The 19,163-nt window shown below is 45.2% G+C and overlaps 1 protein-coding gene across 1 annotated transcript in view; it reads left to right on the top strand.

The window, feature by feature from the left end:
• Positions 1-18,293, top strand: part of LOC109471365 — a 22,149-nt gene extending 3,856 nt beyond the window's left edge. The window contains exons 7-34 of the mRNA XM_019770655.1: positions 2-124; positions 983-1,150; positions 1,786-1,951; positions 2,393-2,549; positions 2,969-3,191; positions 3,732-3,866; positions 4,530-4,628; positions 5,150-5,368; positions 5,812-6,015; positions 6,359-6,667; positions 7,234-7,389; positions 7,883-8,036; positions 8,420-8,555; positions 8,701-8,923; positions 9,227-9,420; positions 9,959-10,151; positions 10,529-10,649; positions 11,216-11,332; positions 12,246-12,567; positions 12,797-12,911; positions 13,862-13,972; positions 14,541-14,630; positions 14,947-15,156; positions 15,521-15,714; positions 16,040-16,124; positions 16,604-16,839; positions 17,340-17,494; positions 18,124-18,293. Of these exons, the coding sequence (XP_019626214.1) occupies positions 2-124; positions 983-1,150; positions 1,786-1,951; positions 2,393-2,549; positions 2,969-3,191; positions 3,732-3,866; positions 4,530-4,628; positions 5,150-5,368; positions 5,812-6,015; positions 6,359-6,667; positions 7,234-7,389; positions 7,883-8,036; positions 8,420-8,555; positions 8,701-8,923; positions 9,227-9,420; positions 9,959-10,151; positions 10,529-10,649; positions 11,216-11,332; positions 12,246-12,567; positions 12,797-12,911; positions 13,862-13,972; positions 14,541-14,630; positions 14,947-15,156; positions 15,521-15,714; positions 16,040-16,124; positions 16,604-16,839; positions 17,340-17,494; positions 18,124-18,244 (4,736 nt within the window). The 3' untranslated portion in view covers positions 18,245-18,293. The remainder of the gene's footprint in view (position 1; positions 125-982; positions 1,151-1,785; positions 1,952-2,392; positions 2,550-2,968; positions 3,192-3,731; positions 3,867-4,529; positions 4,629-5,149; positions 5,369-5,811; positions 6,016-6,358; positions 6,668-7,233; positions 7,390-7,882; positions 8,037-8,419; positions 8,556-8,700; positions 8,924-9,226; positions 9,421-9,958; positions 10,152-10,528; positions 10,650-11,215; positions 11,333-12,245; positions 12,568-12,796; positions 12,912-13,861; positions 13,973-14,540; positions 14,631-14,946; positions 15,157-15,520; positions 15,715-16,039; positions 16,125-16,603; positions 16,840-17,339; positions 17,495-18,123) is intronic.
• The last annotated feature ends 870 nt before the right edge of the window (positions 18,294-19,163 follow it).

A 19,163-nucleotide genomic window follows, 5' to 3' on the forward strand; every position in this document is an offset into this window, starting at 1 on the left:
TACGCCAAGCCGGGGGACGGGGTGGTGGTGGTCGCCTGGGGCCGGGAGATCGACCCGACGGGGGACATGACCACCTGCCCAGGCTGTGCCGACTGTCCCTGTCTGTGGCCAGAAATTACTCCAGGTAGGGCTAGGCATTGTCGGGTGCCATCCGTTTTGTAGCGACATTCTTTGCACTCGCAAACAGCAAATCTGGAATGGAAGGATGTAAGTAGACTGGCCGCTGACTGAACTTGCAATTGCTGAAACCGCTCTGGTTGTCGAACTACACGGGGCCCACAAAGTCTAAGTCTTGCCCTCGCTACCTCCCAAAAAGGATGGCTCCCAGGCTAGCCTATAGCTAGACTGGGATGTAAGGAAGACAAAATAGACTGGAAAAGAAAGGCGACCAAAATGAAAAAAGAAAAGAAAACGAAAAATAACATATAAGAAATGAAGAAAGAAAGAAAGAAAGAACGGATGAATGAATGAATGAATGAAAACGGATGATAAAGGAATGCGGTAAGAGTGAAAGATAGAAAAGGAGGAAGGACGGGATATATAAAGATGGAGATGACAACTTTACAAGGCTACCCCGCACTGTTTCTACGTGCATCGTCTTTATTCTCATATCTAGCCCCTGCCGTCCCGATTACCACCGAGCCTCCCCCCGTGCCCCTGAGTGAGTACGGGGGACCCTAATTTATAAGTCTAAGTCTTGCACTCACTACCCCCGAAAAAAGGATGACTCCCAGGCTAGCCTAGACTGGGATGGAAGGACATCAAAATAGGCTAGAAAAGAAAGGCAACCAAAAGAAAAAAAGAAAAGGAAAAGAACAGATAAGATACAAGAAAGAAAGAAAGAAAGAATATGAATGAAAGAAAGAATGAAAGAAAGATTGCGGTAAGAGTGAAAGATAGCAAAGGAGAAAGGATGGAAGCATGGAATATATAAAGATGGAAATAACAACTTCCACAAAGCTACCTGCATTCCTGTATCTAGCCCCTGCCGTCCCGATTACCACCGAGCCTCCCCCCGTGCCCGAGCGTGACCGGCGGCGGTGTACCGGGAGTGCCGGGTACTGCCGGGGTGCACAGGTGACCGGTGCGCGGTGCGTGGACGGCTTCTGCGAATGTTCCGGGCGGGAGTACCAGAAATACACCTGCTTACGTCAGTAAAACTGCAATTGGTTTTTCATTGTGTTCAGGGAGGATTAAATTCATATAGATTCAAGAAAATTTTAGCCTCTACCAGGCTTGGGGAGGCGGCTGGAAAGAGTAGAAATCGGCCAAATAGAGAAATAAGCATGCCAATGGAGTGCGGCGAACTGTTCTCTCAACGGACAAACTCCTTTGGCATGCTTATTTCTCTATTTGGCCGATTTCTACTCTTTCCAGCCGCCTCCCCAAGCCTGGTAGAGGCTAAGAAAATTTAACAAACAGATGAACGTTGGACACGACTGTGTTGTATGTATTCGTGTTAGGCATACGTACATCTACACTGATTCAAAGCGTCACTTGGAGAGGGAATTATATACATGTAACACAGAACCAACACAGGACAGGCACGGTAAATATCAACACACCATTAAGTATGCACAAATGTTTAAACGTAGTAGTATTTATCTATGCATTGTAGGCTATGAATTGTGCCTATGTATTAGGATTGTGTCTAGAACATCTGTATCGTTTTCGAGAGTATAGAAAGAAATTAGTATTGATACAGTAGCAACTATACTATAAGGACACCAACCACTCAGGCCAGCTTCTATCCAGTCAAACAACCGCCATTTTAAATCCCCCTAGCGGTTGTCGGGAGCTGTGCAATATCACGTGACTCCGGCGACGCACGCGCAGAGCCCGGTATTCGGAACAGTCGGGACGATGGGGAGGTGTACAGCTGCGTGGCGGACGACAACAGCCGGTATGAAGTCCACGCTCTGGCCGTGTACGAAGGCTACGGGCCACGCAGGTATGTTGTCAACATATGCAATCATGATCCTTTTCGTCAGAGGTAAAAAAAGGAATTGAGATGAATCTAAAACGCTTTACTAGTTATTACATTTGGGTGCGTAGGTGCTGTTTTGTGTGTGTCCGTGTGTGTATGTGTGTGTGTATGTGTGTGTGTGTGTGTGTGTGTGTGTGTGTGTGTGTGTGTGTGTGTGTGTGTGTGTGTGTGTGTGTGTGTGTGTGTGCATGTATGTGTGTTTGTGTGTGTGTGTGTGTGCGCGCGCGCGCGCGTGTGTGTGTGTTTCTGCATGGCCCTTAGGTCAGGTTGCACGTCTGCACCTGTGTGGTAGCGCTCACTGTTTCATGTGTTTTAGTAACATGACCTCCTTGACAACTGACAGCTTTACCTTGCACGATAAGGAAAGTTTCACCACATGTCATGTGTGTCTATTTTTTGGTCTAGGGGATTCCAACAGGAGCCGACAGGGGGTGCTACTATGAACGTGTACGTCACCGCGGACCAGCTGACCAAGCCTGTTGTTTTCGTGCTGAGCTCGTACGAGGCGGTCAACTGGGTGCTCCACCTACCGGAGGGCGTGGAACTGCATAGAATCGACCTGGTATGTGGGAGCGAAACGATGTTTAAAAAAGGGCATTTTTTCACAAAAAAATGAAACAGAAATATTTTAATTGAAAAAGTCTTCGTTAGATTGTAATTTAATTTAATTTCACTTTTCAAGATTTGTGCCATCATCTCACATAATTTCTGACATGTTTATGATTGGTTTGTGGTACCACCACTTTTTGTGGTACCACCACTTTTTGTGGTACCACCACTTTTGTGGTACCACCACTTTTTTGTGGTTGGCGTTAAAACACAGTTTGTAGTACCACCACAAAGTACAAGAATATAAGCAAACATGGATGATACCTGTGTTTCAAGATTTTAAAGACACTCGACAGATTTCAAAGACAGTTTTACAGACGTCGATAGATACAATCAACAATGTATTCTAAATATTTGACATATTCCCTCTAGATCGCCTACTATCTCGCGCAGTCCTCGGTGAGTGTGCGACGCGGTTCCGTCAAGAAGGTGCAGCGCCTGTCTGGTCGGATAGGGGGCCTTCCTGCGTGTGCGTACGGAAAGGACGAGGGCGGCTGCGACACGCTGGAGCTGTTGAAGTACATCCAAGAGAAATTCGGACCCGTTACGTCATTCACTGGAACGTACAGAGCGTCGGGCTGGAGTTTGCGTATAGGTAAATTTTTGATTGCTATATGAAGCTATTTATAGATATTTTTAGTTAGGTGTGCAAAGGTTGTAGATTTAACAGGTCGTACAGATTACTATACCGGCTATACAGAATTGATACAGAGATTTCTAGGTTACACTTTAAATTTAACAACATACCCTAACATTAAATGATCACAACGCGTTCTACACGGGGGCGTCTGATTATTTTTTTCAACAGCCTAAAACACAGACTTCGTTGAATTTCAAAGTAAAACAATTCGCATAATCTGGAACCCGATATCTAATCATGTCCCAAGAACCAAAGAAATCTGCACAATTCACCGTGAGTGACAGCTGCGAACACACGAACACTAACAGAAACCATGTAAAAAAAAATTGTGTGATTTTTTTTACCTCCATGCGGAAACAGAGCCCTTCCGCGGAAGTCAAGTAAGTCAAGTCCGCGGAAGGATATCCCCTTCCACGCGAAAAAAATATTATAGAAATTAGATTTTCACCACTTGGTTACGTACATTAATATGAATTCTGTTTGGTATAATTTCAGGACAGCCCCCTGAAGAGCCGACTCCGTCTGGCCAGGTCCCGTGTTGGACTGGCTCCCAGTGCGACGCATGCGCGTCCGGGAATGTCGGGAGTGTGAACGGAGACAAGCGCTGCTGTCCAAACTGCGCCGCACAAGGTAGGGGGCGCTCGTGAATAGTTTCAACAAGTTGATAAGTCACTGAGTAAAGAGACTCTTTTTACACAAGTGTTTTGTGCACAGCCAACGTTTCGGTGACCGTCTGTCACCTTCCTCAGGGCAATTCTGACTGGTCCACATTGTACTGCAGCTAGCACAGGTGTCTGCTCTACATGTAGGTGTACGTTTGGTAATGCATATATATATATATTACCTGTGCTACAGTGCAATATGAACCAGTCTGAGGTTCTAGGAAGGGGACAGATGGCCGCCAAAACGTCGGCTGAATAAAAGACTTCGTTGTTTAAAAATGTTTCTTTACTCAAGGTAGGGGGCGCTTGATCTACCGGCCCGAATTGCTTCCGTCGGAACAACTCTGTTGATCTACTACATGTGTGTTTGAGGAATTCCTAATGTTGCAGTAAATCCAATATCATATAAACTCAAATATAGCAAACTGGAAGATAGAATAGACGAAAATCACAGAAGGACTTAAATCAGTAGGACATAGATAAAAGCAGCATTCTCATTGTATCCTACTGTACGTATACAATGCATACACAGTTTTATATATTTTCCGATGACTTGAAACAGAATTTCAAGCTACTGCGCTTCAACAGAAACCCATCTTTTTTGCCTCATATGTTCCTGTTGTTGTTACAGGTTTGATTCTGTCCCCGTCCTTCTGTTTTTGCCGCCGGACGCCCGAGACAGACGGAGATGGCGACAAGGAAGGGTCCATATTAGATACAGGGAGTGACGGTATGTTCTGTACCGACTGGTGCATGTTTTCCACATGTTTACCAGCTCCGTAAAACTGACAATAAGAGATTCTTCGTATGTAAGGAGTTTTTGGCGAAGCTTCCGGAGCGAGCCTGATAGTATATTTTTGCCCTCTTTAAGAATTTTCGATGTTTCATACAGAGTTAACATCTGTGTTTCTCTGGCAGTAGGCTCGCGTGTATCGTGTGCCTCTAGATTTATTTTGCTGCTTTTAGATTTCCCGAGCTGCAGTGATTTTGACATAGGTGTTCGAAAATAGAACAGGGGTTCGATGCGTTCGATCAGGATCGGTCATTTCCCGCCTTTAATTCTAAACATAGTACAGTAAAATTGCCTTAAGACAAGAATATCCAGACGACAGAGCAAATTAAAAATCTCAACAATTACACCTGGATAGCAACCACAACCATTATCCCCTAACAAAACAATCAACAGATGAAATAATACCTTCGCAATGGCAATTGCCTTGTTGATTCCACGTTTGTGTGTTACACATACAGGTCCCAAGGGACAAGTGAAGTTCACCACATCCGGGGTATTCGTCGTGCCGGACGGGGTTCGCGCCGTTGACGTCATCTGTATCGGCGGTGGGGGAGGGGGGCGAGACGACCATGCCGAGATCCTGGGGGCGTACCCGTACGGCGGGGACGGCGGAGAGTCTTCCTTCGGACGGTACCTGAGCGCGGAGGGAGGGAAAGGCGCCAAGGCAGGAAACGCCGGTAGGTGTTAGCCTCTACCTGAGGCTTCGAATTCAGAGACGGCTGGCAGAAATTGTAGGAACTGGCCAAATAGACAGATAATTAACATGCAATAGTACGCTAAAGGAGTACAACTTCAACTTGCCGCTCCTTTTTTTTAATTTTGCGGACCTACTCCCCTGGTATGCTATCTGTCTATTTGGCTACTCTTTCCAGCCACCCCTGAAGCTTTATAGAGGCTAGTCTACCAGGTATATGTAACTGACCTTTTTTGGACAGTCGTAAAATCGCAGCTTTGTATACATCCACATGGCAAATCGAGAAAAGATGATAAACACAACTTGCCTGGGTACCATCCTGGTTAGTTCGTAACCTCATCAGGATGGTAGCAAGGCTAAAACACAACATCTTAGAGGTGCCATTCATAATGATTAACTTCTTGAGCTTGTTTGACCTGACCGTAGGCGGGGAAGGCGGGAAGGGGACGGTGGCGGACGGAGGACAGGGCGGGGTTGGCGGCGGGTGTAGCGCAGGCGCAGGAGCTGCGGGGCAGACGTCAGGAGGCGGAGGCGGGCTGGTGCCGGGATCCTCCACTCACCCGTTCTGTGGGGGAGGCGGCAGCAGCGGCGGGTCATCATGCGGGTCAGAGTTCGAGAATATGCCTCCAGGTGCGTACACTATTACAAGTTCATATTTTTTTAATTAATATATCTTTTATTCATTTTCCATTAATAATCAACATTGATAATTTAGTCTTCCTATTGTAGATTTTCCACAGAATTACTATATAAATACTATTAACAACTAATGGCAGATTTGTTGCAACACATGATTCACTAGATAGAAATATAATTACAGTAACCTTCGCTCAACCGAGGCGGGGCGCGGTACCGACTTCCGACGAACTTTGACCCAATGCTGACGCCAAACGCGCGAAAACATAAAATTCGACAATTTGATTATGGTTATTTATTTTTCATTATCATGATTATATTTTTCCATGAACCAAAGGCAAATCAGGGCCGGGAGGCGAGGAGCCGACTAGCCGTAAGGGCGGGCAGTACGGGGGAGGGGGCGGCAGCCGGGCCGGCGGACGGGCCGGGGGAGGCGGCGGGTACTCCCGGGAAGTCATCAGGGTCGCCCCGGGAGAACGGATCGCCGTGACGGTGGGCCGGGCGGGGACGCCGCACTACGCCAAGCCGGGGGACGGGGTGGTGGTGGTCGCCTGGGGCCGGGAGATCGACCCGACGGGGGACATGACCACCTGCCCAGGCTGTGCCGACTGTCCCTGTCAACAGCCGGACGCTGTAACAACACAAGGTGTTGACTTTAATTCTATCTCATATATTGTTGTAGGTTCTTCGTTCTCGACAATGACCAGCGGCATCACGCAAGGTTGTCTGATATGGAAACAATAAAGTCATGATACAAGCTTGATACGGGGATACAGATCGTAGAATTCGACCAAAACATGTAATCACCAGACGTGGTGATGACGGCACACTCAAGTTTTATCAACTTATATTAATGCCGAAACCAACACAGGGCACAAATACATTACAGGACAATACTCATTTTCATCTGAGCGAAGTGAGGAAAGTCGTACCTTTCCCAAGGGCACAAGATCGGTGACATGTCAGGACTCGAACCCGGGACCTCTAGAAAAATGATTGGCCAGGACAGCCAGTCTGCAATATGATTGATTTCCCCAAACGAAGGCAAATGAACTCAACGGTCGAGCTGGGTGGCCAAACTCCTCTAATTCTCACTGTTTGGGTTTAAGTTACGTTACTGTCTTTAAACCCACATTTTTAGTCTAGTGGAGCTATTCAAATATCAAAATCTGTTTTTTATGGTTTTTAAAGTGTTTTGTTCATTCTTACCAGCTCCGGCATCTTCGGAAGTTACCGTTCCGGCTGTAGGAAGGACCCCCTGCATCGGGAGCAGGGGTTACTGTCCGGGGGGACACGTTACAGGAGCCAGGTGTGTTGACGGGTTCTGTGAGTGCTCCAAGAAACACTACCAGCGATACACATGTCTACGTAAGTATCATACTAGTATTTATTTTGGCTGTATCTTTCCGTCAAGCCTCAACTGTCGTCCCTTTTTGCACGTCGTTTGTTGTAAGTACCACGAGATTGCCGTTAATGTTTTGATTTTGTGACAATGTTTTCTCAGCCAATCAGCTCGTTGTACACATCTATACTTGATTTCACCTACCTGAGGTGACGTTGTTTCAGCCAATCAGCATCCACCTTAGAAATTACTCACCTTAGCCATATGGTCGTTGATGTTACGTGCAACGAGAAACATTACGTGATGCTCTGATTGGCTGAGAGCCGTAACTGAACCAAAGTTGTTTTAAACATATTGTTACGAATTCGTCGATGAAGGTTAGACACCCAGGTAATACTAGTAAGCGACACAAGGAAATTGTTTAAAAGTATTGTTTAAAACAATTTCCTCAAGCAATTTGATAGATTTTGAAAACTGATTTCCTTGTGTAAATTTGATAAGTTTGTTTATCACCCAAAGCGGTTGTCGGGAGCTGTGCAATAAGCCGTGGATCTGAGAATGCCGAAGCCCTGCAGGATTCGGGAGTCAGAGAGACCTTCGGCTGCGTCGCTGATGACAACAACCAGTACGAAGTGCACATACTGGCCGTGTACGAGGGGGTCGGACCTAGAAGGTACGTACATACTGAGGAAAACGTCGTAAAAAAACGTCGTAAAAGACAGCCCGCTGTCTTAGGTCATGTTTTCTGCAAAAAAAGAAAGAACAAGATGTCGGTAGTTTTAGACTTCGGGGAAGTATATACAATCCTCGGCTTCCTAAATTCCCCCATGTCGACCCCTAATTCCTGCTGGCTCTCGGGAAGATTCTGAGACATTTGACTTCCTGTCATTCTGCCTGTCAATCATCCTCCCACGTGCTGTCAATTGACGCAAAGGGGGCAGGCATAAAAACACAAAATCCACAGTTAAGCCACCTGCAATAATGACTTGCGTTCTACACATACTAAAACGCGTGCAGCAAATATGTTTTGAACTTCTGTTCGTTGTGAAATTTCAGGGCTGCAGCTGAGATGGACGTCTACGTTACCACCGGCCAGGTCTCCAAACCTCTGGTCCTGGTGTTGAGCTCCTATGAACCGGTCAACTGGGTGCTCCACCTACCGGAGGACGTGGAAGTGCACCAAGTGCTTCTGGTAAGACCAAAACTTCATGGACAAATGGAGAACCTGGCAACACATCTATCGTCTTGCAGTGGCTTGAATTTGTTACATTTGTCTACATCATTTTGATATTTGTACAATTCTTCGTATATCTGTACTTGACGTGTTGTGTCCGCAGATTGCATATCATATAGACAAGAGTGACGTGACTGTGCGGAGTGGTTCTGTGAACGAGGTGCAGCGCGTGTCAGGTCGGACAGGGGGCGCTCCTGCCTGTGCGTACGGCAAGGACGACGGCGGCTGCAAGACTGTCGAGCTGCTGAAGTACGTCAAACGAAAGTTCGGCCCCGTCTCGTCCTTCGCGGGTACATACAGGGCAAATAGATGGAATTTAAAGATAGGTAGGTACAGGTCAACAATATTAGTTGACAAAAATCCGCATATATTCAAACCTGGTAGAACGTACTGCACCTGTGCGAAACCCGTTATGTATATTGTACACAGGATTTGGCAAAATGGCTACCTTTCTTATTCGCGGATGACATCCTGTCTATAGTTTTCAAATATTGCGCTGGAAAAGATATCGTCTTCAAGGGGTGGAATTATGATGCAGTGTTGACCAAACATCGAACGAACATGCAGGTGCAGCAAGTTCTGCCGTCGACGTTCTAGTTTTACTGCATTAAATTTTACCTTTTTTTCAGCTTCAGCAGAGGCCACGCCGTCTCCCAGCCCCCCGCCCCAATGCGAACCTCTCCGTGTGGGCTTGTGCGACGGCCTCGGGTACAGCAGAACCTACCTGCCGAATCTGGTGGGGAACGAGTTACAGCGAGATGCGGAACTCCAGCTACAAACCTTCACACCCCTGATCCAGTTTGGCTGCTACGACCATTTGAAGGTCAGTTCAATGGATCTAGGTGTTAAGTGCTTTGGATACGGTGAAGTGTAGACTGACGATTCGATAGCAGAACAGAATATCTGATCCATGTCACACTGGCAAAGAGATATTGCACAAATCAGATGTCAAGGCTGAAAGCTTTGATAAGGGTGCTAGTCCGATTCTCATTTGACCGAACTTTTGTTGAATAGAGCTAGCTGGATGAAGAAAATTAAACTGTTCTCGAACTCAAAAACGAAATTAACTCACCAGAAATTTTCAACTGAATCGCTCCAGTCTTCATTAGCTTTATGACCCAAGTGCTGTGAACACGTGACTTTTAGCCGCATGTGACGTCAGCACTGGGTCAAAATTCGTCGGAAGTTGGTACCGCCCCCCGTCGCGGTTCAGTGAATGTTGGTATGCCCTGATGTAGAGCTAGACGGAGTTGACACTGGTGTAATTATAAACGGGTGAATTTATACGCACCAAGCAAACACAAGGCAAATTCTTACACGTTGCATCATGACAATAAGTAGTTTGCTCTTTCCGTCGACAGTTGTTCCTGTGCTCGATGTATGCGCCTCCTTGCGGAAGTCCCCCGCCTTGCCGCTCCTTCTGCCTTGCCGCCAAGCGCGGCTGCCTGCCCGTTTTGGCCGAGTTCGGCTTCTCGTGGCCAGAGGCGTTGGACTGCGATAAGCTAGAGGCCGACGGGAGCTGTGAAGGGCCACCAGATGGAGAGGAGGAGAAAGGTATTAAAGCATCACCAAAATCAAATTTAGTATCAGGTCACTAACCTTACAAAAACAACCGGTTTGATAGTTATCAAATAAAATACAGAAATGAACAAGAAAACTAAGATTTCAGACTTCCGACAAACAAGAATTTTGGGGTTTCATGACCGGTAATTTCAAGCTTACCCTATTTCCTGTGTTTGACTTTTTGATCTGTCATTCTATCCATTCATCGTCCAATCAACGAACGGTTAGCCTCCTCTGTCCAGACAAACATACACGCAAACCCACAGCCCAGCCACCCGGTATATACTTCTGTACCAAGAAGTACTAGTAACAGTGCAAAGACTGAACATGTACATTGAACTGAAATTGCACCATTTGTTCGTTGACAGAATATCACGTGAACGAGTGGACGGTTTCCCCCACCGGCTGCCGATGCTGGTTTAATGAGAGCAGTGAAGACTGCGCCTGTTGTGCAGACGGGGGCTGCCAATGTGACGAAGAAACCGACAGGTAACGTTAACTTTGGTTGTGTACGATTGGATAAGGCAATATCATTTTTAAGACATACCATCTGCGATTCAAGCAATGCAATGACGAGATGGCTTATGTGCAACATTCATAGTATCCTTAACGTAACATCGCTCTATGTTGGAAACATCGATTGAGACAAAACACGTTGTGAACATGCTGACATTACGTGATGCGCGTGTGGCCATTGCGTGGATGTAAAGTGTACGTAGCTGTCATTTTTAGTGAAGCATAATAATTATGGAGAGACAGACGGCCCCTACGGCCCACAGCAATGGGACTGAGTAAGTTAGTGATTCGTCGATGAAGGTTAGACATCCAGGTAATACGATACGACAAAAAGCAGTTACTCAAGCAACTGACTGGATAAGATTTTTTCAAAATAGAGGTTTTCAAAATCATATCCAGTTGCTTGAGTAACTGCTTTTTGGCGTAAGTTAGTGGTTGATTGATTGATCGATTGATTGGTTGATTTATTGATTTATTTATTTATTGATTGATTGATTGATTGAGACAAACGTTTGATTGACAGTTTGAACCTCTTTCAGACACCTGTGCGTAGAGTGTGACGTTGACAACCAGTGCGAGGTGGAGCCCTGGGAAGTTACCGGGACAGGGTGCAAGTGTTGGTTCGACCCTTCCAGACGGGACTGTGCGTGCTGTAGGTAAGATGCAAGCCAAGAGGTGTTTTTACATCGCAGTATTTTCATTAGTACCTTTGCTAAAAAATATAACGGGATCTGGGTCTAGACGTATATGTCATTAACTTACCACGTGTAACTTGTCTATCATTTATAAAATGGGTTAGCCTGGTGACCACTCTCTACACACTGGCTTTAGCCCTACTTTGTTTGACACAGGACTGATTCCATTGGTAGTTGATCGTTGCGGTCGGCATTTCTAATCACTAGCCTCTACCAGGCTTGGGGAGGCGGCTGGAAAGAGTATAAATCGGCCAAATAGAGAGATAAGCATGTCAAGGGAGTTTGTCCGTTGAGAGAACATTTCGCCGCACCCCAAATGTTCTCTCAACGAACAAACTCCCTTGGCATGCTTATCTCTCTATTTGGCCCATTTCTACTCTTTCCAGCCGCCTCCCCAAGCCTGGTAGAGGCTATCTAATCACTACCGCCCCATATGGCGAACCAACTGGAATCCGTAGCGTCGGCTGGGCGGGATGCTGGGTGGGAGGACACACTGCTAGCTATGTAGAGATGGGGGGGGGGGGGGCGCGATGCATTTTTCCGTATAGCGAAATTGGCGGTTTTAATTCCACGTAGAGCGTAGACGGACCGCTCTTATTTAACGTAAAGCGTAATCGGCGCATTTTGCGTAGAGCGTAATTCGCCGTTTTGATTCTACGTAATGCGTTGTAGTACCCGAAATTTATCATAAATTTTATGGTAAAACGTAATGGGGAGGCTTCCTGAATTCAGCACAATACAGTACGTAGCCGGCTATTAAAATTCAGCGTAGAGCGTTGTCTGGATCCCCCCATGCAGGCCCTCATATAGGGGAGCCAAGGTGTACATGTTTCACCAGGCTAAGAAGGCTAAGTGTCTTTTTGTCGCCCACCAGGTACGGAGGGTGTCAGTGTGACGAGGACAGTCCCCACAGGTGCGCCCGGTGCGGTGTGGACTGCGGGCTGGACGCGTGGTGGACTCTGACGCGCGAAGGGTGCCCCTGCCAAGGCGACGCGACCCGCCCAGGCGACTGCGCCTGCTGCAAGGACGGGGGCTGCCAGTGCGGAGACACCCAGTCACATCGGTGCGTCCAGTGCGGACGAGAAGACGAGTGCGATGTCGTTCCTCCTGATGTTCATACAACTACTCCGTCGCCGGAAATACTACCGACCTTCGCAGAGCAGCCGACCAACACGACGGTAGAGCCGGGCGAACAGGTCATTTCAATCAATTTTCAATCAATTTATTCAATCGAACAGAATCGTACAAAAGCAGGAAGTGCTGATGCACCCCTGAATTGTGTATTCGATTTTACAATTGGTTAAAAAAAAACAAGTACAGAGAAACACACTGTATACAAATATGTACAAACACCGTTCAATCTACAACAGAAAAATAGCAGACATGGGTTTTCAATATCAACCATTATCACTGTCATTGTATCAGGTCATCCTGCCGTGCCGTGGGAACGAGATCGACGGGGAGGAGCCGACGGTCACGTGGCTGAAGAACGGGAACGAGATCTCTGGCTTCATGGGAGGGATTTTTCCCTTGGCTTCAGGTAGCAGAACACAGTTTATTTATTTATTTATTCAAAATTGCGACAAGACAATACAAAGTGTGCACTAGGCAGCAAGTATGCTGATAGCGTGCACACCCAACACATACCTGTACATATGACGTAAAAAAACAACAACAATAAATAGTTAAAGCAAGATTATACACAAGTATACAATTTTCATATAAGTTACACCTATAATTAAAATCAATTATTATATAACTATACAGCAAAATGAATGTTAAGTTAGGCTCAGCTGGAAGAGACACAGAATCTTTTTGACTGGGCAATGAATGTGTGAAGTGCATGTGTGAGTTTTGTATTTGTATCTAAGTTATGACCTGGAGAACCCTGGAGCAGAACAGATGTGGTTAGGTGATGTTGAGTGAGGTGTTCAACAGTGGAGGCAAGGGTGTTGCGTGGCTCAGTGTGGAGAGGGCAATGTAACAAGTAGTGTGGTACTGTTTCAGAGGAGGCCAGAACACAGTTTTCGCCCTATGGGGATTTATATAGTTAAGGACCCCAAGATGACTCACTTCGACGCGGTAAGAATTATAGCAGGGTGCACTTCATAAATACGAAAATCGAATATGTTTCAAAAGAAGGTACAAACTACAAAATATTTAGAAACGAACAAATCCTGTCGGCGTATCTGCTCGTAACGTACACTTTGAAATCGCCTCCTACGGACGTGACCTGAACTGCAGCCGACTCACCCGGAAAGCCAGTTGCGCAATACGGCGCATTTATACACGAACTGCAAAACCTTCACAATTCAAATCATACAGTCTCAAACTCGATACATTCCTACACCACATAGCACAATTTACATCTGGCTGACGCTCTTATCAGGCTTTCTACCCAGCCTTCAAGAATATTCGCTGCACTACGTTCTATACCCGCGTCATCGTCCCCGGGGGTCGCCCATTAATACTGTGTTCTGCTACCTTCAGGAGGTCTGCTGGTCATCGTGGACGGACGGAACAAGGGGAAGTACACGTGTAGGCTCGAGTTCAACGGCAAGACGGCGGAGGCCACAGCATGGGTTACTTTTACTTCTGATAGTAAGTTCTTCTCATAAGCGGTCAAGTCTCTAACGTGAATCAAATTTAAATTATTCTATATTATGTTTAATTGCATCAACATCATAAAATCGTCGTCACGATTGCTTTAAGAGGCATTTTGACTTTACTTCTGATGTCATGATCATTATTTTGACAGGTGCTGTAGTCGAATCATAAGGGGTCGGGCACAGTCTCCGTACACCAGGGATACTAGTAATCGTGCATGTGTCTCATAATAATTATTATAAATTCAACTGTTTTGTTACCGAAAGGCCTGCCTTAGATCCTTGTCAGCAGGTTCTGTTACAGTCTGATTGAAAATCAAAATCGTGTGACGTCCTTACATGTACAACACAGATGTGACCCTGCCGAAAGTAACTTGCATAATCTCAAATTAAGCGGATCCTACAGCGGCGAGGCAGTATCCATTGGCTAGAGGAGTGTTCATTAGCCAACGAAAGCTAACTGTGTATGACTCTTATAACCAGTAGATACTGCATTGCCGCTGTAGGATCTGCTTGGAGATTAACTTGCATCTCTGTAATGTTATCATCTCTAACCCTCACAGGGCGCTCAGAACGACTTCAGTTCACAGAGAAGCCAGAAGACCAGGAGGTGCCGTTTGGAGGAAACGTCATATTCAAGTGCATGGCGTCAGGTAACGTCCCAACTTTGTCATTTTTATGTTAATGTAGTAACGATGTATGTACTTTTACACTGTACGGCTTATCATAGTATTAAGGGACTGTTCTATCATCTAATACTACGAGGTAACATAAAAATGTAGCTGCCGTATTTACAACGATAAAGGCTTAGTTCTATGTTTCAAAATATGGTATGACAAATTCAGATTCCAAAATTAATAGAAGAGTAGATGCAAACTTACCTTAAGTTTGTCATATATACATTGAATGTACGATATGCATATGTTCTTACCATGTTGTTGTCCGCTTATAAATGCATGTAACAACCAGGGGAGTACACGGTGACTTGGCAAAAGGACAGAATGCCGGGGTCAGAGTTCATCGACGGCCGCCGGGTGATCCAGCACCGTGACGACCTGTTCATCACCGCCGCCATGTTGTCTGACGTAGGCACCTACACCTGCAGGGTGACCAATGAGATCACAGGAGAGTTCCTGGAGGCTTCCGGCACTCTGGAAGTCATCGTCCGACTGGAAAACGGTGAGAACTTCTGATTTTATTTCGGACGAATGCGTTACTTTCGACGTACGGGAGTGTTCTTTTGGGAGGCTGAGCTTTGGGTTTGCAATTGTGCATTATTCTGTCTACTGTGAGAGTAGTTTTATAGCACGTGGTTGGGGAAGTTTGAAGGACAGAATGACAGGACAAAAGACCAGATATAGGAAACAGACATGCTATTTTTTTCGCACTTGTGACGTCAGCACTGGGTCAAAGTTCGTCGGAAGTCGGTACCGCCCCCAGGTGAGTAAAATTGTTTTTGAGTTGGAGAACAGTTTAATTTTCATGATGTAATTCACCAACTTAAATGAACTTTGATGCTAATAGCCCCCCTGGTCTTTTTCAGTTTGTGGCCGACCCATCCACCGGCAGGCCCCGGACAGCTACATCGTGGGCGGCACGGACGTGGCCCCGGGCGCGGTGCCGTGGATCGCCATGCTGTGGGACATCCGGCCCGCCCGCAACCGCTTCTTCTGCGGCGGCAGCCTGCTGAACGCCGAGTGGGTCGTCACGGCGGCACACTGCATCCTGGAGGGCGAGGCACGGATTGTTTAATTTCATTTCGTATGTTAGAAAGAGACGCTGGTCTCGCAGAGACTGCATTAGTGTCCGCTATGAGGGATAGGACATACTGGAGTAACTTTATCAAGTGTACCTCACCGGATTAGATAATCCGGAGGCATGATGATGATGAAGTTACCAGATCATGTATAAGTTAGTCTGTATCATAATTTGATTTCTTGTTGATGTAATCACTATTCAGTACAATTTCGTTTGGGGGAGGCCCGTGAAAAACACTAAGGTTTCAGGCCTCCCCCGGCATATTTGTCCATTTTTGAAATATTTGATTATGTTTTTCGTTTAGGTCACAAAGGACGACTTCATCATCCGGCTCGGAAAACTCAGCTCCGAGCAGGGGGTTTTCGAAGAGAACGAAAGGTCCACTAGAGGTATGTTTTGTCACAATATGATATGTAGAAATCTTCTAGTCAAAACGTTTGTTTCAACACAAGAGAAATTGTTCTCAACTAGAGCTTTCCACCAGTCACTCTGGTCTTCTTCAATTGACTGACCCAGTGAGATTTGTGTCACGTGGCTTCTCTGAAGTGTGACGTCAACACTGGGTGAAAGGTATCTTGTAAATGATGAGCAACTATGACGTTGACATCGCTCGGGTTCGCTACGCTCACTCAGTGGTTCATTTATTAGTCGCACCTGACTATGGATTATCCCACCATATACACCTCGGGGCGGGGCATTAACCCTTTAACATTATACACCTACAGTGCGAGAAATTATCATACACCCGGACCACAACCCAGACAACTACGACGTTGACCTCGCTCTTATTCGCTACACTCGGTGGTTTATTCGGTGGTTATCGCACCTGTCTATGGATTATCTCACGGGGCATTAACTCTTTAATATCCTTCACCTACAGTGCGAGAAATCATCATACACCCGGACCACAACCCGGACAACTACGACGTCGACCTAGCTCTCGTTCGTCTGGAGGAAAAGATCGCCTTCACGGACTACATCCTGCCGGTGTGCCTGCCCACGGTGGAGGACGCCCGCCGGCTGCTCACGGCGACGCCCGTGGGCTCCGTCAGCGGCTGGGGCAGGACCGTGGAGGACGGCACGTTTTCGTCAACGCTAAAAGAGGTAACATTTTCTGTATTTTTGCTTCAGCGTTGGGCACATTTTTGGTTTATTTGGAATATTAAGACTTGTTTTATTTGGTAGATTAAGATGCCCTAATCTTCCAGGGCTACAAAAGCACATATTATATACAATCACAAATTAAGAATTGAGGTCAGTGGTCAAATAACATTGCGGCTCACCAACTGAACTAGCCTGTACTATAGTGTATACAAATTCAGATTCACAACTTGAAGAAATCGAAGAGCTCATACTTCCGAGGAGTATCCAGGGCTGTTGACAATTTCTTGTTTTATGCATTATCGTGATGCTCTCGCTGACTCTGTACATATTTTGCGGTCACGTCCTCCCAGCCTATGCGGGGAAACCGTTTTCGTCCACAGATTGAAACATTATTACAGTTAAGATTAAGAGAAAGACGAAATAAAATGCGTTTTCATCGTTGATCAATGCCAATGTATGTCCCATGACTTGAAGTTTCATAATGTTTTATTTTCTCTCAGGTCAATGTGCCCATCATACGCCAGAGTAAATGCCGGAGAGCGCATGCGCGGTATGACGTCACAAAGAACATGTTCTGCGCCGGCAGTGAAACCGGAGGGAGGGACTCCTGTGATGGAGACAGCGGAGGGCCATTTGTCGTCTACGATAACGGAAAGTCAGTAATAGTGCATATATGTATATATTCTTTAAGAAAAAACACAACACACCAACATTTAGTTTCTTTAAATTCTCGGTCTACCTATCTTTATATCTACATGTGGAAAATTTTTCTTTTAGTGAACAGCAAGACTTATCATGTTTAAAGTTAAAACTTTTGGTCCAACACAAAAAGTTCTCTCACCTAAAGCTTCAAAAAGCCACGTCACAAGCCTCACAGTCTACTGAGGAAGACCAGAGTGACTGGTGAGAGAATTTTTAGTGTTGGACCAAATTTTTTTACATGTAACTACCAACACAAATGAACTTTCATGATAGTATAAGACTTATGATTAGGTTTGGTAGCATTTTGTATTGCCTTTGATAAAGGTATTAGGCTATGCCCATTTTTAGTTTTAGTTTTAGTGCCTAATAGAACTTATTCATCGTGGTGTCTGATATCATCTATTGCTGCCTGGGTAGCTGCTGTATTGTATTTGCCGCAATATTCAGAATAAATAAATAAACGATAGAACTTTTACTCATTTCTATAAATACATTATGCAATGTGTTTATCATTTAAGAACATTATACTCAAGCTTAACTTTAATTTCTATCTTTTTTTAATTTTTCATCTATTTTGATTAGGTGGAACCTGATGGGTATCGTCAGCTGGGGTGACGGCTGCGCCCTGAGAGACAAGTACGGCGTCTACACCCGCGTGCACAGGTTCCGCGATTGGCTGCAGGAGCAGATCCGCGAGGAGTAGCTAGGGGGCGCTGGCGCACGGCAAAAGACAACCTATGGCTCGAAATTCATTTTTGGGAATAGGTGCACTGGTGCTGCACCCAACTTCAAAAATTGGGTGCACAAAAAATGTTTGGGTGGTGAAATGAAATTGAGAATGTCAGCAAAAACTACTTGTTTGTTTCATTTCCATATAAAAGTAGTACAAGAATGATTTTATTATTTTTCTGACACTTAAATGTTTAGCATATGCTGTATACTATTATACATTTATCAGCTTGACATACGTAAATCTTCAAAGCATCCACCAAAAAAAATGGGTGCACAGGTCCAAATTTTGGGTGCGCTAAGGTGCACATGCACTCAGTATTTCGAGCCCTGCAACCTCACGCTACATAGCCTTGCGCAAACATATATAAACTTTGAAGTTTTTGTGCAATAAAATCACAATTGTTACTGGTTTACACAATTAAGCACTCGTATTATGAATAAATAATGTGACAATCATGAAGTGATATCATAATATGAAAGAAAAGTAGCACAATATTTCTTCATCTATATCTTTTCACATCTTTACATTAGTAATATCATTTCATTCCATGCATGTTATTTCATGCATATTAGGCATGGATGCCTTTCTTTCTATATACCATATATATATCATAAAATCATAAATATATCATTGATATTGTATCATAAAAAAAACACAGACCTGTCTCCCCTCGAATATCTTAATATACAAGGTCGATAGTTGTAAACACTTTTTCAGATAGATGCTTGCTTTTGATTGTCCGTGATGAAATATGATGAGCTTGTCCCTTTTTGGGCCATTTTAGTGCGCTGCTGCACTGTACAAACATTTACTGTAAAAACTTAATGATTAAACACTTTCTTACAATGTATGTAAATCTTGAGTACTAATATAACCTAATGTTACATTA

This window comes from Branchiostoma belcheri, unplaced genomic scaffold (genome assembly GCF_001625305.1).
Source record: "Branchiostoma belcheri isolate BF01 breed outbred unplaced genomic scaffold, Haploidv18h27 scaffold25, whole genome shotgun sequence".
Lineage (NCBI taxonomy): Eukaryota > Metazoa > Chordata > Leptocardii > Amphioxiformes > Branchiostomatidae > Branchiostoma > Branchiostoma belcheri.